Here is a 22399-nt window from a genome sequence, read left to right on the forward strand (position 1 = left end):
GGGCTGTGAATGTGAAATTACATCCATGATCCTGGAATCCAAGGAGCAAATTGAGCAGTCAGTGATCGCTGTTGCTAGCTGGCTTGGCCAGCTAATGGTTGCTGTGGGGCCGGAAGCCAATCTTGAACGAACTGAGGTAAGGCTGAACCTTTGCCTGGGGGAGGTGGGGATGATTGTCCAGTTGTCAATCAAAATGCTGCTTCCACGGATGCTGACACTGCTCCCTGTCTGTGAGAGGCCGGTTGATGAGAGCCCCTTCCATGGGTGATAGTTCAGAGCCTCCTATGCTCTCTAATTGCTCCCTGGGATTGTGAGAACCTCCTTGGGAGCTGGGCATTGTACTGCTTTACAAACAGCTCACTACACTACCAAAAAAAAAAAGCCGTCCAAGTCCAAATATTTGCCAAACACTCTTTGAATACTGATGAGCTCTCATCTTAGAAAGCTTCTCTGACAGACATGCCTCCTCAGACCTGGGGGTTCAGCTGGGATAGAAACCAGGCCTGGGTACCTTCTAGCTGGCTGGAGCTGAACTCTGCTGTAAGCTCCCCTTTTTCTGTGGCAAAGTGGAATCCCTGCAATGGATTGATCTCACAAGTGAAGATGACGGGCTTTTTTAATGGAATTAAATGCCCGTGTTAACAATACTAGCCCAGTATTCCTGCTCCTAGAAGATCTAAAGTCCAGTGTATGCTGTACCCAAATTCTCAATTTTCAATGTGCTGGAGACTTTAATTGGCAGATTGCCAATGCATATCTGCATTGTAAGAGTTGTGTTGATGGCAGCTCTGGAGGCTTTGACTGCTGAGAGTGGGGTCTGGTGGGGGGCAGGAATGGCTGAGAATTTTGGTCCTGAGGAGCTGATCTGTCTCCTCTTGTGGCTTGCAATGGGGGATAGGAGGGAAGTGACTGAGCTTAAGGGAAATATAGGCTTCAATTCCTACTCTTGCATCCTGGCAACCAGCCACCCCTGCAGCCCCTACCCCAGTATCCATCAATGGATTCCACAGCAGTGAATAAGCCCAGCTTTGTGTTGTCCCCCCCCAGGATGCTTTGTGAAATAGGCCATGCTGACAATCCGATGACACTTCACTAGGATGGAATGTTTGTGGTTTCAGTTCCTCCCAAACACTGTGACCGAGGCAGTCACTGGAGGGGCAGAGAGCTATATTGCTGTGCAGATGGATAAGAACACAGAGGAACTCCTGGACCTGCAGTGCCAGAGCTTGTCTTCAGGAAAGCAGGTAATGTAACTTTCCAGGTGTGGAGGCTATTGTGGAATAGCTGCTGCCGCAATAAAGCTGGCGAGCAAAGTGCTCTGTTGTCAGGGTGTGTCTGAGGGGTTGCGGGTCAAATGCCCTCCGAGGGAAGACTTGTCAGACACTCTCGCTCCCTGTGCAAAGCTTTCAAACAAAACTTGAGGGGAAACGCAATGGAGCTCAGCCTGGCGCAGTGGGCGGTGTGGCAAAACCAAATGCTGCAGTAGAATAACACCCCCTACTGGGCTGGGGGAGACTGCAGCTCACTGGCTTGTAAAGTTAAAAAGTGACCTAATGCTTTGTAACAAAGCAAGGGAGTGTGTTCACCTCTGCATCTCATTTACAAACACTGCTTTCTACTTGATTTGGCAAATATTTGCTGAGTGTGTTGAGCATACAAATGTCACTGCCCTTTAAATGAGAAGCTGTGCTCTGAAGCTGTGTAAAGCTTTGCAAGCTGTGGTGATGGTGTGCGATCAAGAACTCTTGCTACTAAGGTATAATTCCTCCGAAAACTAATATCGGCTTTTTTAATTGATCCCATGTAATCAGATGTTTAGCTGGCTTGAAAATACTTAAATAGAAGCAAACCCAAGGTTGGCTCCATCATTCCACTACTAACTGCAAACCATCAGGTGTCACCAAACATTTTGAGTAAGCAGTGGGTGCCTTAGAATGCCTCGTGTACTTATAACTGCCTCATGAGAGAAGATGTACCGATGGCTTGACTACTGTTTACACCTAGATTCATCATTTGTGTAGACACTCATTCCTCTTCTCCGGTGTCCCTTGAATGGCTGGCAGGGATTCTGCTGCTCCCTGCCTGGGAAATGGACTGCGGTGTTCCATTTGAATTGGGTAGAGGAGAATTCATGTGCAGAGTTGGCTTACAGGGTGGTAGATAAGGGCACACTTCTGGGACCATCCAGTGCTTACTGTGGCAGAGAGTATGACTCTGCACTGACTGGGGCTCACCTACGCTAAGTGTAGTTTAAGGCAAACCTACAGATGCATCAATCAGTGCAGTCTCCCCTTGCTGACTTTGCTCTTGGGGGGATGGAGGAATCTGCTCACATTTATTCTCTCTCTCTCTCCCTCCCCCCTCCCCCCTGCCCCCATGAAGTGAGGAGATAGGGCAGGCTGTAGGATTTGAGGCCTCTGATATTGCTTCCCATGTTCTCTTCACCAGTGGGTCTGCCTCTACAGCAGGGTGTCCAGTTCACCAGACTAAGACCTTGACTCTGAGCCGGTGCCCACCACCTCCCGTATTGGCCCCCCAGAGACACTTTCTGTGCTTGCTTAGCTTTTCTCCTTTTTAGCTGGCAGAGGAAGTCCGAAGACAGCTCCTTTCAGTTGGAAGCTCTCTGCAGTGTTTTATGGAGAAATGCAAAATATTCTGGGTGAGTGCATGTGTATGTGGGAAGGGCAGGGGCTGTGCAGTTCTCGGACTAATCCCCATCGGTTGGGCATAGTAAAGACGAGTTGTTCGCTGAAGTCACATGGTCACTTCTCTGGGTGAGAACTTGTGTGGCACTGACACTTATCAGTATCTCTTTTGTTGTGTCCAAGGCACACTGTGGAGTTGCTGCTTTGTTGAGGAGCCTGCCTCATGGGAAGACACATGCCTGCTTCACGAATTTACACTCCAGGTGATTGCTCCTCCCCAGCCTCTGCGGAGACGCCTCTTGGCATATAAGCAAGAATAGCCCAGAATTCAGGGGAAATTGCTAAATAGCAGGGAAGAGGTGAGAACAGGTTTCTAGACTAGCTAGTAAGTCTTTATTTTGTATTTTTTAATAGAGGGGATTTGAATCCCTCAAAAAACAGAAGTCAGAAAAACCTCCAAGTCTGAGTTTCCAAGAGCATGTTTCCTGGTATAAAGCTTTAAGCTGTGACTTGAATGCTCTCCAGGTGGCTAGGAAACAGGCCTCTACAATTGCTTTGCAGTGTCTGAAAGGTAATGCTTCTTAGTTACTCATCTTACTCTTGTCTGGTCTATTTGGAGATGGTCTTCAAATTGCTGGGTGGTCTTGCCTGCAGTTGCAACTACATGCTGCAGATTTCCTTCTAGCTGCAAGGAATATTGAGAATATGCTTCAAGCAAATGCAGCTTCTGAACATAAGTAATTGGATCTTTCTTTAATCCTTACTAGAGTGAAACATGTTGGCACACAATTCAAAGATTTTCAGCCCAAGAGTTAACTGATTCCACAGCTAAACTGTCTTCAAAGAGCCAAGTGTGTTCAGGAAACATTTGTGTGGTGTTCTGTTACACATCTTTGTTTTGGGTTCTTTAAACTGCACCACTGTAAATTCATGTAGCCGAGTGGAGAGTGGGTGTGGGGGCAGTACTCGGTGAAGACTGCTTTTCTTCCCCCCTCCCCCCACTTTCCCCATCTGTAAAGGGCAGGTACTATAGCCATATCTCATGAGGGGATTGAAAACAGCATAACCCAGGCAAGCACAAAGTCAGGACACCTGCATCTCAATTCTGGCTGTACCAGTGTCTAGCACTCTGCTTTTAGGAAAATTTGTTTAACCTTATTTTACACTTGGGTATATAGGGAACACTTACCTCCTGAGTTGGGTGTTAGAACTATTGAATGGTTTTGCAAAGTTCTCTAGCTAGTGAAGTGCTGTGGAAGTCTTAATGGCCTTACTGTAAGCAGGAAAGCACTCAGTTAAATACTTGATGGAAGATGCAATCTGAACTTTTTTTTTGGTTTTGGCTCTGACCACCTCCCCTGCTCCTCACAGCGGACCAGGATCCAGACCTAGCAAAGCTGAAGCAAGCCACAGAGACCTTCTCCAAAACTGCTGTGCTGCTCGCCAAGACCTTTGATGCTTTGTGCAGCGCTGCTCATGCCGAATCTCCTCATCAGTCAGTTTACCTACTGGCAGTAGTGACTAAGCAGACCGAAGCAGCTGCCTCCCAGATCCATTCTTCTGCTAGAGATTTATTGCAACTAGCGCAGAGACTGGGGTCTGATAATTGCCTTCGTTCTGGGATGGAGGCCCTGACGAACAAAAGGCAGTTGCCCATGAATCCAGGGCCTGACTCAAACATTCACTTACGGGGGAGGAGTGGGAACTATGTGCTGTTGCTGTAGCAAAGCTGAATTGAGCATTAATCAAAAGAGAACCTCTCCCTTGAGGCTAAGAATGCTGGGGCACTGTGGAGGTGGCCCAGATACTCTGGTCTTAAAATCCTGCCTCCAAGCTCCCTGCTACAGGCCCCATTGTGGGAATGTGGCTTTGAAAATCACAACAGCACTTCACATGTTGTCTTACCTGGGAACCTTTATAAGCCTTGTTCTAATCTGTAAGGCCCTAGGCATTTAATGTCAGTTTTACTCATTTGATTATGGAGTGGTGAAAAACTAATAGGTTGTTATAACTGAAGTTAAATAACTTGTGTATTTTGGGAGCACAGTCACAGCCCAGCTTTAATTAAAAAAACAAGTGTTTAAGGTAATGACATGCCTGAATTTAGTGATCTCACCTCCTTCATAAGTGTCTGTGGTGGCACAAACTGCTTGTAAGGTATTAGGTAGAGAGCCCTGAATATGTTGATGTACATTAGCAACAGGACCTGTATCTCTCTCTCTCCTTTTGATTCTTGTTAAAAAAGAATTTAACTAGTTTTGTTAGAGCATCTTGTCAAAAGGGCTTTCAGACCTGCTTTGGCCAAATCATGTCCCTCTACTGTTGCTGTCCAAAAGGCTTCAAATTGACTTGTCCAGGCTTCCCAAACTTTTAATACTAAATAGCTGATGTTTTGTCCTTCTGCTCTAACGTAAAATAAACAGATTTGGAGAAACCCCTCTGGGCTGTGAAGGCTGCGTTTAGTTTGCTCCTGTGGTGCTGGGTGAAAACACTGGAGGCCTGGAAGTCTTTAGTAGGATGTAGAAGGGAAAAGCTGGTTAGACATGTGGGTGCTACATGATGGGATGTCCTATCAAGCCCAGCCTTGGGGAGAGGTACAGGCCTCTCTAGGCTAGTTTTTCAGAACCATTTAGCATTGTTTCTCAACCTCTTTGATACTAGTGCCTGGCTTGGTGCCTTCCTAAATTCTCAGGGAGGACTGGGGGCTTGATGCTGGTCTAGGGACTGGTCTTGAGAAACACTAACCCTCTCCCTTACCAGCATCCCAGGAGCCTCCTCCAGCAGCGAGCCCCCAAGCCCTGGGCTGGGGTGGAAGGCGAGCAGCCCCTCCTCGCCACCTGCCTTGGTGCCCACTCCTGCTGGGGCCAGCCCCCCTGTGCCTGGGCCTCATCCTGCTCTTGCTCCTTCCGCCAGCAGCTGGGCTCCAGCCGGAGGCTCCCAGGGGGCAGGAGGGCGAGTGCCCAGCCCGAGGAGGGGCGCGGAGCGGAGCGGGGCTGGCTCCCGGGAGTCCCGTGCAGGTTGCTGGGCTGGAGCAGGGCCCGCTGCCCCCTCCCCTGCCGGCCGGCAGCTCGCCAAGGGAGGAGGCGGCGCTCACACACCAGGCTGCGATTTGCATGTGAAGGGCCCGCCCGGAGCCGCCTCTGCCGCGGGCTCGGGGCAGGGAGCGTCCCCTCCAGCCGGGCGCCGCGGAGGCCATGCGGAGAGCAGCGCCCGGGGCCGCCGGACGGTAGGAGCCGGGCGCGGAGGGTGGCAGCGGGGCTCGGGGCTGCTCTGCCCGGGGCCGGGCGGGGGAAGCGGGCGCCCCCGGGGGTTGCAGCTTTCCCGGGACGGGACCGGCGCGCTCCTCCACCGGCTGCTCCGGGAAGCCGGAGCCCGTCTGGCCCGGGGCACTTTCCGCGGGGCCCCCCGCGCTGCGCGGCTCAGAGCCGGGTGTGCTGAGCTAAAGCCCCGCGGCCAGGGGCTGAGCCTCCCGCGGTCGCTGGGGCAGGTTCCCAGCCAGGGGCCATCAGCTCCTTGCAGCCCTGCGAAGTCCGGCCAGGCTGTTCCCACAGTGTCTGGTTTGTCCAGCTCCCTGTCCTACAGGCTGAACTGCAAGTGCGGTGTTTCTATTCCAGCTGATTTAGTTTATGATGATGTGGTCACGCGAGAGAGCAGCTGTTCAGTAATCGTGGGCTGTGACCCATAGGTATCTTGGTCTGATTGCGAAAGCAAGAAGTTTTTAGTGAAACTTGGGGGTAAGCAAGACAGATCAGACCCCTGAAATGGGTACAGCGGGCTGGAGAGCCCTTGGCTTGGGGGAGTGGGGTATTTCCCCCCCTGCTGCAGCCTGAGCCCCAGGAGCCAGCAGCACCAAGCTTCTGCCTCTGCAGGAGAGGGCGGGGGACGGAGAAGAGCAGGCTAGCCTGGGACCATGGCGCCAAATCCACTACTGCTCCTGTGCAGTCCCATGAGAGTCCCTTGACTCCTGGTCGTTGGCCCCTCCCACTCTGGTCACCTTGAAAGTTCTTTGTTCGTCTTCCCAGCATTTAGCATCTCGGTCAATGTGCTTTTTCCTTCTCTCTGGGGCTGGAGAGAGAGGAGGGTGTTCCACCCTTGGCCAGCTAACAATGCCTGGTTCTCCAGACCTGCAGGCTGCTCGGTTAGAACCAGAGTCTCTTTCACGTGGTCTCCAAAGTGCTTTTATTTTAAATTCTGACTGCCAAATGGATCAACACTTCCTCTTTGGGCAATGACTTCCCCCCTTGCTTTTCGAAAAGCTAGCTTTCGAAATCTCCATGTGGTACCATTTTCATGGGACTCTAGGTGCCAAGGATTGGCTTTTGAGAAATAGATTTTGTATGTGCAGGACCACCACAGAGTTAGTGGTTAAGAGCAGGGGATTGAGAGTGCTCCTGGCTTTTCGTGTCTGAACTGTAAGGCTGATTTGTTGTGTGGCTGTGAGCAAGTCATTTAGTCGCTCTGCGCCTCAGTTTACCCACCTGTAAGATGTAAGGGTTGTACCAATTCTTGATGGCTAGTCCCTGTGCTCCATCTGATCAGAACCTTTACAAGATCCCATTGTCTTGCCAGCACAGCTACCTGGAAATGTTGTCAAAGATCTCGTTTGACACTGCTCAGAAATGTAATTTATGCCTCTGACTTGATTTGTTTAAAAGCAGGTGAGGAGGGTTCACTAACCATCTGACTTATGAACTAATGATACAGCTTCTCCAGAGTATCAGAGGGGTAGCCGTATTAATCTGGATCTGTAAAAAGCAACAAAGAGTCCTGTGGTACCTTATAAACTAACAGATGTATTGGAGCATAAGCTTTCGTGGGTGAATGCATCTGACGAAGTGGGTATTCACCAACGAAAGCTCATGCTCCAATACGTCTGTTAGTTTATAAGGTGCCACAGGACTCTCTGCTGCTTTTAGCTTCTGCAGAGTTATCAGCTTTTGGTATCTCGTCTGCAACAGGCACAGAGTGGGCCTAGCAGGCTATCTAGGATGGATATTTTCTGTTGAGTCTCTTTCCTCCCATTTCTGTATGCAAGAATTAGCTCTGCAGCTGCAGGACATCTTTATCTAGCACTGCTTTGTCCATTCCAGCAGAGAGGGAAAGATTTCCAGCTCGTCGACATGGTCAGGCGACACTCGAGACCTGAGTACTGGTTCCTCAGCTTTCTGGTAAGTTTTACAAGGACTTAATTGCTTTGAGTAGCTGGATAATTTGAATGCTTAAAACCACTAGAAATTGTCCATAAGACATTTCCCTAACAGTCAGGATGTTGGAACACAGGGCCTGAGTCCTAGGTGAGGTCGTTCTGAGTGACACTGGAATAAATCTCCTAAAATAAAATGAATAAATCCTCCTACACCTTTTCTGATAGATCAATGTATTTAGTCACTGGCTTGTTATTGATGCTGCAACCCAAAGGAGATGGTTGCTACTGGTCATGCTCTGGTAGGTTCCATCTTCCAGTGTTTCAGCAAGAGGTAGATTTCACTTGGCAGATTCAGGTTCTTTAATAATAGCACTTGGCTTTTAGAGCCTCAGCAAGGGATATTGTTATATTTCTAGTTTCCTGATTATTCCATGTAGCTGTGTGGAGGAGAGTATTTTGCTCTGAAATGTTTATTTTCAGAGATTCTTTATATACATGTGTCTATAACAAGGAAAACTTGCCATAACAGTGCAGCGTGAGCAGAGACGCCAGACTCCATGGGCTTAAAAAGGGAACTAAGCAATAAACATACGCTCTAAACCTTGCTCCCACCGTGTGGTGTTATTTCTTGCAGATTGGTAGCCTGTCCAGGGAACTCTTAGACTTTACTGCCCTTGCTGATAATCACCCTTCAAAAGGTTAGTGTCCTAATCAGCACTTGAGTCTTTTTGTGTGAACAGTATTCAGCACGGAGAATCTATGACAATATGTTTGGGACTGTAAGAGCTAACGTTTACCCCCCTCACACACACACACACACACCTTTTTATATGGTTGTAAATTGCGACCAATGTTTGTTGGATCCAAATTTGATTGCAGGTGTAAATATTAGTATTTGTACAGCTAACTAGGGTGCCGGGTTCGCAGGTAAATATCAGGTAAGTGCTGTCCAACTGCTGATATTTGTGCCTGTGATGGACTTGTGAGTGCAACCAATGTGGGAGAAATTTTGTGAGCGCAAATTGCCACTTGCAAATATGGAAAGAGGGGAGCTGAAAACCGGGGCCTTAGATCTGTCCGTAAATCCCTGAGTGAGTTTGAGTAAGATGTCGTCTTAAAGTGTATCCCTCTGGTGAACGGCAGTGAGTGTCGTTTTGTCCTGACGTTGCCACTGTTTTGGGTATTTCACACGGATGAATCAGGTCTGAGGATGGGGCCTGGGGAAAGTCAACACTTCCAGGCACGTGTGCTAAAGTGCAGCTTGCAGCTCTCCCTCCTCTTAGGCCCGAGGCAATCCACTAAAGTCTGTCCCTGTTCACTGACGTCCCTTTGTGCTGCGTACGGGTGCAAGATTCTGCTTCTGACTTTCTGAGGGCTGCGCAGACCCCATGTTTGCAAGTGCACGGCTGATCTGCTGCATGAGGCTGGCCCCAGGTGGCACCAGCAGGTGTGTGGCATGTAGTTAGTATTACTGAGGCTGTTGACATGAAGGCCTCATGCGTTCGGGGCCGAATGTGCAGAGAATGAGGACATAGCTCTGATGCTTTCTGCAAACCGGCTCCTGTGCTGCATGGGGTAGCAATGGTCCAGCCTGCATGTCTGCCTTTCAGAGTTTGGTGCTGCTGCTGCCATCGTCACAACCTTGGGAGATGTTTATGAATACGTGGACATCCCCCTGGACTGGTGGCATGCGAACAGACACTGTGAACAACGCTTTGCGCAGCTACTCTTTGAGATCCAGGACAGCAAGCTGGCTTCGGTCAGAAAACTGCTGCGCTCCCTGCAAGTGCAAAGCTCTGTCTGGTTAGCCGAGAGGGAGGCATTCCTGCGGAAGCACAAACAGAGACGTGAGTATAAGATGGGTATTGGGGCAGCTAGCCTGGCCTAGCCAGGAGCAAAGAAACCCAGGAAGGCCCAGAGGTCGGATCCTTCTTTTACAAAAGACGTATGTCTGGATATTGTGAGGGGAAGTTATCAGTCTGGAAAAATTATTCTTGTGATTTGTATTGTGGTAGGCCCTAGGAGCCCTAGCATGGACCAGGGCCACATTGCGCAAGGTGCTGTACAGACACAAGCCAAAAGGACCGAACCTGCCCCAGGGAGCTTACAATTGAAGTATAAGACAAGACCCAACAGATGGACACAGAGAGAAGGGGGAGTACAAGGAAACAATGAGAGGGTATTGGTCAGCAGGCCAGGCAGTGGTACATCAGATGTCTCACCAGTATCCAGTTATTTGTGGATATCCTGGCAAAGGAGAGTTTTCATGGGGGGATCTCATGCCCTGGGGTGTCATGGACTAATTCTCCATGCTCCACCTCAGCATCAAGACAAGGATGGTTTTGCTGGATGTATCCCCTGGAACATATCTGCAGAAGTAATCATATAAGTAATATGACGGGGGGCATAGGCTGTAGCAATCCAGCACTGGGTAGTCATGTATCCCAGCTGTGCTGAGCATAGGTCGGGTGATCTGGGAGGTCTTCTCTAAGCTCTGCCTCCAGAAGACAGGCCATTGGCGATGAGCAGTTAATCCCAAATTCATTGTTTACCATCCTGGTTGCTGGAAGTGTCACTTTCCAGGTGTGGCAATTGCAGAAATGCTCTAGCATCAAACTCCCCTTTCCTCTCCAGGCATCACTGTAGCCAGCACCATCCCCTTTAGAAGTAGCTGAGAACCCTCAAGCATGTATTTATGGTATTGTGGTGTGCTGGGGGTCAAGGTCTTTAGCATTTGTGGGAATGAAATAAAAGAAATGGTTGTCTCCCAGAGAGAGGGAGCAGGGTTTGGTCCAGGTTCCTGCCCTCTCTTGGCTGAAGTTTTGAATGTTCCCCTTCCAGGAATTCACAGAGCACCAATCCTGGTGTTCAGAAACAAAACGGACACTAAGTATGTGAAGGTGCTGGCCAACTTTCCCGTGATGCCTGCTGTCACCGCCTGTGCCCACATCCAGTGGGACAAAAAGACCCAGGAGATTTCCACCATCTTCTCCTATGCCGTCCCTGCTTTCATTAATGAGTTCCAGCTGCGCGGCTTTGTTGATGAGGAAGGGTTTGTACGATTTGCAATCATCGTCCACGGACACCACTCCCCGTACCTGCCCATGTTCCGCAGCGATGGGCAGTGGCATCACTTCTGTGTCACCTGGCAGCAGCAGAACGGGACATGGGCCATCTACGCCGACGGGAAGAAGAAGGCCTCTGCCGCTGGATTGTGTGCTGCAGGGCCGCTGGCCAGCCAGGCTATTTACGATCATGGAACTTTCATTATTGGGCAAGACCAGGATTCACTAGGGGGCACCTTCAAGGAGAAAGAGTCCTTCAGTGGGAACATCACTGACCTGAACGTGTGGCGGACAGTCCTTAGCGAAGAGCAGATAGAGAGAGTCCGGTCGTGCTGCCTGGTAGACCATGAGCTTATCTTCGGGTGGGGCAGTTACACTTTGGAGATTGAGCCCACTGTACAAGAAGTGACAGCGCAGTTTCTTTGCCCAGGTAAGACTCATTTGCGATATCAGGTCCTCGGCATACTTTGCTTTCCAAGCTTAGGTTCTGAGCTGAAGATCAGCAAAAGACAGTGCCCTTCTGCCAGGTACAGCCATACCGAAGATGACAGGCCTCCGTGTGGGCGTAAGCATCACCCATAGGAAGAGAGGTTTGCACTGGGAGGATGGATAGCTGGGGAATGTTTGGAGGATGGTGTATCTTCTGGGGAGGGAAAGGAGGGTTGGTTTGAGTGTTGGGGGAAGGGAGGTAGTCACCATCCACATAAGAGCTGAGACCGAGGTCCTGTTCATCTGTGGTCACTAAAGGTTCCATGGCACTTTTCGTCATGAACTCCAGCATCCTGGACAAATTCCCATTGGGCTCATTATACTCTTCCTCCTCCATGTTTCCCCTCTAGTTTCAGTTGGAGAAGTTAGGCTTTGTCTCCACTCTTCCCCCTCCTTCCCCCGAAAGACACAAGTTTTGTCGACAATAAGCACTTGTGTGAACAGAGAGTGCTCTACCGACCACGCTAACACCGCTTGTTGGGAGTGGCGGTTTTTTTGTTGGCGGCAGAACTCTTTCCTGCTGACAAAGCAGCAGCTGCGCTGCGTGCCTTTTAGCGGCATGGCTGTAGCGGCACGGCTGTGTCGCTAAAAGCTGCGTAGTGTAGAAATAGCTTCAGGCTACACTTGCTCCCCTGTTATCCGTTGATTACTGTTGTTGGACCCTGTATATCATCTTCCTAGTGCTTCCGGAGCCTCCTGCGTGAAAGGCACTATTTAGCACCACAGTTTATCCCAGCTGGCTTGACAATTCCTAATCAAACCCACAACTCAAGCCTTGGTTTTTCTGTCTCCTTGTGGTGTATCTGGGGTGGGCATCTAACTTCAAGTTATCTGAGAAGCTATGTTATGGAGCAACCCCAGGAATGCATGCTCCAGGCCGTGCCTGGGAGAACAGTGGGGCTGTTTAAGGAGCAACTGGTGATTTTCAGCCTTAAACAAAGTTTTTGTGGCTGATTTGTGAAAACGTCCCGTCCAGTGGGGGCCAGCGCGTGTCTCAGCACTGTGGGCCTTGTTTGTGTCTCTCCCCAGGGCCTGTGGAGCAATGCAGAGTTCTGGACATTGGCAGTGGTGGAGCCAGTGACACTTCTTGTTTGCATTCCTTACCTTTCGTCTGCCATTACAAGAAGGGTACAGCCAGCATGATTGATTTATTATCTCCATTGTGGTAGCACCCAGAGGTCCTGGCCAGGATCAGGCCCTATACAGACACCCAGGAAGACACAGTCTCTGCCCTGGAGAGTTTACAGTCTAATCTTCTACAATCTCTAGCATTTCCAACTTTCTAAATTACATAAATGTCAACATAAATGTGCTGTAGCCACAGCCTCAGTCCAAGTGTGTCCTGGCCGAATGCTCTCACTTTGCTGCTCTTACCGATTTTAATTTTTTTATCTTCAGTTTATTCAGTTGTCTGTTATCCACACTGTACGTTGCAGGACTCCCGGGTATTGTCCCCCTTACAGTGACAGCACTGTAGGGTAAGATCAAATCCAAACATCTCTGGTCCTGTTGGGTGAGGAGATGGGCTGAGGGAGGGGAAGTCACAGAGATCAAAAGTTTGGCTGAGCAGCTGAAGTGTCAGCTCTTGGTGTCTTTGCGTTAAAGGTAAAAGGCACAAATTACCTCCCCAAGTCCCGGCAGCTTGTCCTGATTGTCCTCCCAGCACATCAGTGAATCCCAAGGAGTTACTGTCCAGGCACTTGAAATGGGACTTTACTGGGGATCATGGCAACATTTGTGTCTTTGTGTTTATTCTCAGATGTGTATTTACTCCTGAAGAAAACCCAGTCAGAATCCAACCCGCCCCTGATCAGTCGGGTTAATACCCTCGTAAATGCTACCGTGGTGAGTGTGTGAGAGCCCAGACCCTCGGGACCTTTCGTTGCTGGGAGTTCCCGATGCTGAGAACAGGCCAGAGCCGCCTTGCTGTGCCGTTGTTCATTCTTGTGCATGTTTCTTTTCCTCCCAGCCTGAAGCTGTGCGCCCCAGGCCCCTCTAGTGCTGCCCTCCAGGAGTGAGAGGAACCTCACGAATAGACCCGTCACCTTTTTCTGGCTTTTTAAATATTTACCTTTGTATCATTTTGACAAACTGAGCCCATTTCACAGCCCCAGGGCCTGATCTGGGGGACTTGTTACTGTGAGCAGGGGAGCCCTGTTTATAGCAGTGATTCCCGGTCTCGTTTGCACGCTGAGTTCAGCAAACACCCATATACTCCTGTGTGGCAGAGCAGGGGCAGATCTCCCTTCCCTGCACAGGATGCATTTTCCACTGGTCACCAGCTTGCAGGTTAATAGCTTATGGGTGGCTGGCAGGGCAGCCTCCTTGTATATTGGAGGGTAGGCACAGAGTATCACCCGTAGCCCTTAATTAACTCTACATCGTTTGATGTCTTTGGGCAGAGGTGGGGTCTGCTCTGGGGTAAAAGCCTTTTCCTTGGCAGATTCCTGAGAATGTTTTCTTGGGCGATGTTAGAGACGTGAACATCTCGGCAGCTGTCAATGTTCTCCATGCTCTGACGAGCGTCCTGCGGGAGGAGGAGACCCCAGTGAAGCCAGCTGACCTGCTTGGCGTGGTCCAGTTTCTAAAGCAAGTTTCAGACATTGAAGTCCAGGAGCAGGAACAGCTGGAGATGCTGGAGCAGCTGAGTCAGTATTACGTGGAAGTGATTGGACTGATCCTGGAGGAGCAAAATACTGACCAGTGGTCAGAAATCAGCCAGGTGAAATAGGCTTGTGATGTGTGCATGAACCCAGCTACCTGCCTGGCCTCAGCATGGTCTGTGACGCTGCAGACTAGGTGTGTGTCACATTGGACCATGCTGCTGGGATCTGCAGTTCCTTGATTCACTGGCTCACAATGACCTGATGACTAATCATGGGGGTGGGCCTAGTGTGGGGCAAACCTCCCGAAGGTCAGAGTTTGGGGCTGGCTGGAACGGGAAGAGGAGGCTCTCTCTAGAGATTGTGGGCATGCTGGATCTCATGCAAACAGCCTTCCTGGCAATGTCATGGCACTTGCAGTCCAGCTCGTGGCTTGAGCCTGGGATTGCACAGACAGCATGAAAATGAGATGATTAGGGGGCAGGGATGGAGGCATCTATGGAGGAATTAACCAGGTGTTCTGAACCTTTGCAGTGATCCAGTTTGGCTCCAGAGCTGCATGAATATTTTGAAGGACAGCGAGAGGATCAGATGATTTCTGAACTGTCTCGCCCTGCCCTAGAGTAGCAGCAGTGCCAGGAATTGCTGTGTCTCAAGGTGTAAACCCATGACTCCTCCTTTGATGCTGTCAGGCAGCATCAGGCAGCACATCAAACATCGGCCTGCAGCAGTCTTTGCTTGCTCCAGTGATCGTGCGTTTGCTGCTGCCCATTGCTAAAACTCCAAGCTGCCCCCTCCTTGCAGGTTCCCTTGGGAGCCCCCCTCGGCTTCTGTCCTGTTCAAGCCAGCTTACCTGATGCCAGGACACTTGCCATTCAGGGGCCTGTTCCCTGGGGGGTTAACGCAGTCTGTGGCAGATCGCTGGCACTTTGCTTCCCCCACTGCTGTGCCTGGCAGGGATCATGCGCTAGCTTTTTAAAAGTGCATTGTTGTAATGTTTGCAGATGGGATGCCAAGACGGCATCTGTTTCCAGACCCCAAACTGTTCAAAACACTGTAGAGCCTTGTGTGAGAAATTTTCATCATGTCTCCCGAAGCGGGGGCCTTCTCCATTGGATGCTGGGATTGCTTTTATCTTGTCCTCTCGGGCCAGCCCTTTCTGTATATTGTAATGACCTGGCCCCTCCTGGGTGTATGTGTAACAGCTACCGTCGTGGCCAGTCCACTGGGGGTTGAACCAGAGGCCTCCAGAGATCATGGCTTGAGCTCAAAAGTCAAGCTCTCTGGCTGGGGTACATGCAGCGGCCAGGGGTTACGTGCACAGCACAGCCTGCTCCTGGAGAACTTCTCAGCTGCATCATACACCCACTACTACTCCCAGAGATTCCTCTTTAGCTCGAGTGAAAGCAACCTCTGCAGGGAAGGTGTGAGGCTCCGAGTGCCCATGTTATGCAGCACTGTCACACTTGTGATACGCAGGATGGTCCATGTGCTCAGCATCTCTTGGGATCAGGCTGTGAATTTGTAGCTCTTCAAGTAATGGCTCAGTTTCTTGTGGGCAGCTCTTTCCTTTGTGAGTAGGTTTCAGGGGATGTGAGTGTGTGTTCTACAGCACAGACAACCCCTAGTGTTCAAAACTCAGGAGTCAGGCCCCCCCAAAAGCAAGTTGGATCCTCTTTATTTGCCTGTTGGTTTTTTGAGCGAATAGGTTTCACATTTTCAAGCTTTTCTCTGCTGCCAGTGGGGCAAGAGACTTATTTTTAAAAAAAGGGAAAAGAAAACAGAAAACTGAGGTTTTCATGTAATCAACTGACTCCTGGAGCCGAGGCTTTGAAAACACCAAATATCATGAGACACGAGAGTTGGCAACACTGGCTGTAAGCTACACCATTTGATATAGGAAGATCTCACGAATGACTGTGTGAGTTCATGCCCAAATAACTTTTAGTCTCTAAGGTGGCACAAGGACTCTTCATTATTTTTACAAATGACTGTGTGTTTCTTAGATTATCAGAGGGCCTATGACTGTTGTAGAGAACATGGATAGGATGGCTTCAAACCTAGACCAACTTCTGACTGCAGAAAGGACAAAGATAGCGATCCAGTACAGGAACATCGGTGAGTGTGAACAACCTGGAGCCCCCTTGCACTGGAAAGGGGCAAGCCTGAACAGCCTTCAGGCAGTGGCGGTGATAGTTTGCCTGGGATGGTGGTGGGCAGGGTGTGTGTGACAAGTTCCTAGCCCAGCACTTTGAAGGTGAAAGTGGTGTAACAGGGTTACTGTCCTGGCTGGGGGAGTGGGTGTTCTCTGCACACCCACATGCAGCCCATCCAGAGGGTGGCTGTTCCCGGGGGGACCCCATTTCAGAAAGTAATCTTGGGAGGAAATTCTTGGCCATGTGTGCATGTCCTGTCTGCGGGAGAAAGGGGAACTGGTAGCAGCAGCTCCAGCAGCGGGAGGAGAACTGCCCTGTACCCTTTGCCAGGGAGAAACGGAGGTGGTTCTGTTCTTCACTGATCCCATGCTTACGTCATTACTGGGGGAACAGGCCTGCCTCTGCTAACTCCCACGAGGCCACATAACACTGGGTATACAAGGGCTGAGCATTATGGCCCATGATTTCAGCTACGTCTGCTGATTTGAGGCACCCTGGTTTGTGGGCACTCAGCTGCAGGTGTGGAGAGCCGATAGCTCCTGCTGACTCTTTGGAAAATCAGGCTTGGGCTGTCTGACATTGGGCACTTGAAGGCCTCATTTGGAAAGCTGGCTGCAGAGAGTTAACTTTCTATTTTAAGGGTGGGAGGGGATGCTTGAGGGAGGCTGTGGCTGTATTTCCTTCCTTCCTGATCACTTGACATCACCCTGTAATCTCATTTTAAACTGCAAACCAGGAAGCGTAATGAGAAGAAATCCTTTCCATGCAGTAGCACTGAGGAATGCTCCAGTCAGCGTGACATTCCCCAAGGCCTCCACAAGAGGGTGATGTGCCCACGCACATGGCGCCTCACAGCTCCGTACACCGGCAAGCTCAGGTCTCCCAGTATTTTAAGAAGGGGCTTCCACAAACTGTAGTCCAGGCGCCAGGGACACAGGCGCTTGCAGAGAAGCTGAGGGGCGAGGCAGCATCTTCTTCTGAGCAAACGGCCGGGCCGGGCTGGGCTGGGCTGATGTGGTTTTGTGAAACACTCCGAGGGCTTGGGTGGTATCACGGGTCTGAAGTGAGGGCTGGGGTGTCAGGGGAGGTGGGGGTAGCGATCACGTAGACACCCCACTGAATCCTAGACACGGGACACCCCTAGTAGGTCAATTTGTCCTATCCCTCCCCGCACACTCTCACCCACACAAAGCGGGAGTGTGCCCGGCAGGCTGATGTCACCGTCTGAAGAGCCTCACCAGGAGGCTGGGTATGGGGGGAGCTCCCCCACAGGTTCTTTTGCTTTGTCCTCTCCTTGGTCCTAGGGGGACTTGGGGGGCTGCTGTGCTCCAATTGGCTGGAAGGGCCTTGGGCGAGATTTTCCAGGGTTTGAGAACACCCGGCTTTGTTGTGTCCAATACGTGGATCTGATAGGGCACTGGTTGACACTGTACTGTTGTGTGTCTGCTTTGCCCTTATTGGAAAAAAGTGTGTGTGTGTGTGTGTGTGTGTGTGTGTGTGTGTGTGTGTGTGTGTGTGTGTGTGTGTGTGTGTGTGTGTGTGTGTGAGATAAAGCCTCATGCCATCCTCTAGCTCAGCCCGTTCCCTCTGTGGAGCCAGGCCATTATTACACGACAACCCCCAAGGGCAAATATTACACTGCTCAGCTGGGGTTAAGGTGGGCAGTGAACTAAGCCTGAATGTGGCTGGCTGATTTCCAGAGGAATCCGATGTCTATCCTAAATATTCTGCCTAGGGCCTCAGGCCATGGCATTTTGAGTAGCGGTTTTGGAGGAAATACCGACAGGGGTTGTTTCCCCAGGGATCGAAGTCAGGAAGATGGAGCTCAGCCGGCAGGAGCCCAGCAGTGACGTGTATCTCATCCAAAGCCAGGAGGCAAGCGGGCCTGACCTCATAGAAGTTCCCCCTGAAGAAGTAGAAAGACTTAAAGCCAAAGGTAGGGTGAGAGCCGTGTCCTGCATCCTGGAGGGACCCTCCCTGACTCCACTTGGAGGAGGGAAGCTTCATGCAGAAGCTTTGTAACAGGGGCTGGTGATAATACCTGAATTAACATATTCTTCCCAAATTCCGTTTGGAAAGCGGCTGTATGGAGGCTATTCTCAGGGAGAAGGAAATGGGTGTGGGTCTCAGAGCTCTCCATGAACAGGTACTTCAGAGACTGCAGCAGTGCGTCTGAACATGCCACCCGAGAGCCTCCACCTGGACCTGGAGAGAGAGGGCTTGGCTCCTGGCCCTTGTACTGCCTGGCTTCTCACTGCTGTGATGGACAGCCTGGGGGATCACCATTGCCAGTCATGGCTGTGTGATAGGGAGTGTGACTGCTCAGAGCTGAGACCCACCAACTCCTGTCACACAATCTACCCAACAGCCTTATTGGGGCGAATGACTTTCAGTCATGGCCAACTTGGGGTTGGGTCAAAGCTGGTGGCAGAGCCATCCCTAGGGTACAGCGAATCGGGGAGACCGCTCCGGCCCTGCGCTTTGGGGGCCCCCCGTGGGCCAGCATGATTGGCCAGCGGGGTCGGTCCCGGAAGTGACAGGTTGGTCTCGGACATGACAGATTCATCACGTCCACCTCAGGCCCCACACCCCCTTAGGGACAGCGCTGGCTGGTGGCACCAGCCATGGCCTCATTGCCCATCTCCTAAGCCAGCCAGTTCCCCTGACACGAACTCTGAAACAAGCTCCAGAGATGGACTGTTCTTTGCTCCCGGCACCATCGTCTCTTGCGAGGCAGTTGCTAGAGGGGAAATGGAGGAGGGGGTAGAGCCATTGTGCAGGAGGATTTCTCTGTGACATCGTGAGGCCAGCTGAGACGTGGCCTGTTTTTCGTAGACACTTGGCTGGCTCCCATCGCGGCAGGGTCTGAGCTGCGCACAGTCTTCAGTGACTGTCCTGGCCATAGCCCTGCGGGGGAGGCCTGTTCTGGGATTCCCATTGCGCAGGTGTGGAACTAGTTTTGGGCTTGTTTGAAACTAAACCTCAAAGGAGCAAAGAATCCTGTGGCACCTTATAGACTAACAGACATTTTGGAGCATGAGCTTTCATGGATGAATACCCACTTCGTCAGATGCTTGTCAGAAGTGGGTATTCACCCACGAAAGCTCATGCTCCAAAACATCTGTTAGTCTATAAGGTACCACAAGATTCTTTGCTGCTTTTACAGATCCAGACTAACACGGCTACCCCTCTGACACTTGACTAAACCTCAAAGGGAGTTGCAAGGGGGCGAACCCAGAGGCTGTAACCCTGGACATGGCTGTTTTTGAGCCACGGTCCCCCGTGCATTGACCTGGGTGAGTTTCTGTCAGCTCTGCTCCCGCCCCTGGGCTGCCCCCCGGCAAAGGAGACCACTGGCCCTTACAGCAGGCTGAGCGTCATCATCAGGGACACTGAGCGGAAGCTTTTTCCCTTCTCCCGCTCCATTGTCTCTGTTCAGGTCTTAGCACAGTCACTGCGATCAACACGTGGTACGGCTACTCCTCCCTCCAGTGTTTCCTCCCGGGGAGCAGCACCGTGTTCCAGGACGTGGCCGCGTCTGACGGAGGACGGCGGTGAGTGCACGTTCGCCTGATCATGGTACTGCTCATCCCCAGACAAACAGGGATGTGCCAGTCAGACCTGGCCAGGCCCCGGGAGTCCTCAGCAATGTCAGTGCTTTGGGTGTCCTCTCGCTGCTGCAGCCACATGCAGCCAATAGTTCTGCACGGAAAACATCTCGCAGAACTAGGGCTAGACTGTGGCCCCAGGGCGCATGGGCTTGTGCTAAAGAGGGGAGAGGGCTAGTCCGTTCTATGGTGGCTGGCAGCTAAGGCCCTGCTGAGGGACCCAGAGCGGATCCTCTCCTGGGCAGGGTTACCTATGCAATAGGCCTGCTGCAGAAGGACGTGGATAAGCTTGCGGAGAATGCCTCTCACTGGGATGATTTAACAGTGTCCAGACAGAACTGGCCCAGTCCCCACCTCAGGTGGGTGGCTGAATTGGAAGCAGAGGTTCCTGGGGCTGGGTCAGTGCAGATACTGGAGGGGCGCCAGGCCAGCAAGTGGCTTGAGCAAAGCACTAGCCGTCTCAGGCTGCAGCTGCTGTGTGCCTGGCTGTTCTCCTGGGAGCACTAGGTGGGGATAGCAGCCCGTCGCCTCCAACTGGCAAGCTGCCCTCTCTCGCGTCTTGCCTTTCGCTCTTCCACTTGTGCTGCTCCTGCTTGGGATGAATTAACCCGAAGTCTCATTTACATTAGCCATGGGGGAGGGGCTGCCTGGTTTTCATTTGCCTGCTAACCCCAGTATGTTCTGTCCTAAAGATCCCTGTGCCTGCATCTGAACAGCTCACCCCGAAGCAAAGGGCAGGTGGCTCTGATCACTCTAGCCCCAGATGCAGCCAGAATGGGTCACTGCTTGATATACAGAGACCCTGAGCTCCCCTTGCCTGGGCTGCCAGCCCAGCTGTGTCTCACATCACCTGGGTATAACTGCCCTATGGGAGGCAGCCTGGAGTTAGGGTTTAGAAGAGCTGGGAAAAGTCACCTCTTCCTCTGGCCTTTGCAGCCCTCCATGTTAATATGGGCAAGAAAAGCATCTACGGGTACATTAGCTAAGGTACAGCAACACAGGTTCATCAGCCAGGGCAGGATGGCATTTTCCCCACTGAGGGGGGAGTCCACTATGGAGAGGCGATGCCTTCTTGGAAGCATTTGCATTGGTGACAGGACCCTAGGCTAGATAAGACATTGGGTGCCTTCGTTCCGGCATCGGGGGTCCCTCCTGTTGATTGTCCCCTGGGATAATTGTTTCCTTGTCCATGTTCTCCACAAAGATTTTATTAATCAGTTTAAGAAATGACCCCGCTGCTCAGCTCTCGTGCTGTCTGTTCCCAGGTATCTGAGCACACAGGTGGGCTCCGCCATTATTTCATCCTCTCTACGCAGCGACTACCAGGAGATCAGCACATCTGTACGCTATCGCCTGCAGCACCGCATCCAGGTACCCGATGCTCCTCCTCTGTTAACGATGGAAGAGAGCAGGAGCTAACAAAGACCTCATTGCAGAGTCCTAGCCCAGAGACAGGGACTGCACTGCGACCTGGGGAGACAGTGGAAGGCTGAGCCAAGTCTGTCTCCTAGGAGTCAAATTCCCTTTGAATTTAACCCAAGTTTGCCTCTGACTTGTCTCAGGCCCAAGCCAGCTTCCAGGGTCAGGTGTGAGACCGGGGCTGGCTGACACTGTGCAGCTAGAAACCAAATGTGGCCTGGGTTAGTGCATTGGTCGAGTTGCAGCACGCCCTAGAGTGTCTGATCGCCTCTTCTCTGTCTCCACCTGCAGGACCTGCCTGACAAGCTTGTGGAACCGATCTGCGCTTTCTGGAACTTCAGCATCAGGTGCCTTTTTCCAATTCAAACTCGCAATTTCTGAGCTGTTCTCCCTTCCCCCCCCCCCCCAGAAACCACAAACCAAAAACTAACGGTGGGTGAGTTTGCTTCTCCCTGAACCTGGTGGGTGAATTCGCATCTCTCTGCAGAGTTGGGTGGAGACTGGGCAAAAGCAGACCTGTCTTGCAAAGCAGATATGCTGGCACAGTCACTAACATCACTGTGGACAGCTCAGTGGTTCCTTACGGCTTAGTCAAAGGCTGTTACAGCTCCCCTACATTTCAAGGTGTCTCCAAGGGACCACGCTGGCCGAAGGCTTGGTCCTCCCACTCTTCCCAAGGGGGTGGGACTGGAAACCTCTTGGGTCACGTTCGTCTGATTTTGGTGTTTCTTAACACTCAGCAATGAACCCGCGCAGCTCTTCCCTTCTGCTGCTGCAGGAAATAATGAACTGTTATTACGACCAGTTTAAAAATGGTAAAACTGAGGCCCAGCATCTGACTGACCTGGGCAAAGCCATCAGCCCCCCAAGTGACCTAGCTGGAACTGGGAGTTCCCCTCTCGCCATCCCACTCACGGGCTAGGAGCATCCACTGCTTGTCGGGTCAGTGAGGAAGGGTTGGGGATTGGCATCTTTGGGGGTAAGAGTTCAGGCTGGTCAGGTCCTAAGCAAGACTGAAACATGTCTGGAGTCATCAAAAAATGAGGGCACTAGCTTTTCTGACTAACATCCCAGCTTAGACAGCTGGGAATCGGTGCACCCAGCCCCCTCCATGTTCTAAATCCAGGGCAGTTCCAGGAGGTGTGTGAATTGCTCTGTAAACCCCCTTAGCCTAGGTGGTGCACAGTCTGTGAGTGCAGTCAGCTCTTGTGCATTTCTCGCACTGCTTGTGCTGTACAGAACACGCTCACCGGGGGAGTGGCCTGGCA

The 22399-nt window shown here is 51.3% G+C and overlaps 1 protein-coding gene across 8 annotated transcripts in view; it reads left to right on the top strand.

The window, feature by feature from the left end:
• The window catches only part of ADGRD2 (adhesion G protein-coupled receptor D2), a 95665-nt gene that overhangs the window by 25759 nt on the left and 47507 nt on the right, over positions 1–22399 (top strand). The window contains exons 1-16 of one of the 8 annotated variants that reach the window (XM_030535622.1): positions 56–136; positions 1048–1244; positions 2579–2659; positions 2829–2908; positions 7736–7813; positions 8426–8489; positions 9402–9638; positions 10633–11286; positions 12375–12473; positions 13105–13190; positions 13789–14067; positions 15955–16066; positions 17906–18040; positions 19544–19658; positions 20978–21083; positions 21423–21478. In XM_030535622.1, the coding sequence (XP_030391482.1) occupies positions 2644–2659; positions 2829–2908; positions 7736–7813; positions 8426–8489; positions 9402–9638; positions 10633–11286; positions 12375–12473; positions 13105–13190; positions 13789–14067; positions 15955–16066; positions 17906–18040; positions 19544–19658; positions 20978–21083; positions 21423–21478 (2117 nt within the window). In that variant the 5' untranslated portion in view covers positions 56–136; positions 1048–1244; positions 2579–2643. The other 7 variants (XM_030535623.1, XM_030535621.1, XM_030535624.1 and 4 more) reach the window with 7 other exon arrangements.

Source organism: Gopherus evgoodei, chromosome 16 (assembly GCF_007399415.2).
Source record: "Gopherus evgoodei ecotype Sinaloan lineage chromosome 16, rGopEvg1_v1.p, whole genome shotgun sequence".
Taxonomy (NCBI): Eukaryota; Metazoa; Chordata; order Testudines; family Testudinidae; genus Gopherus; species Gopherus evgoodei.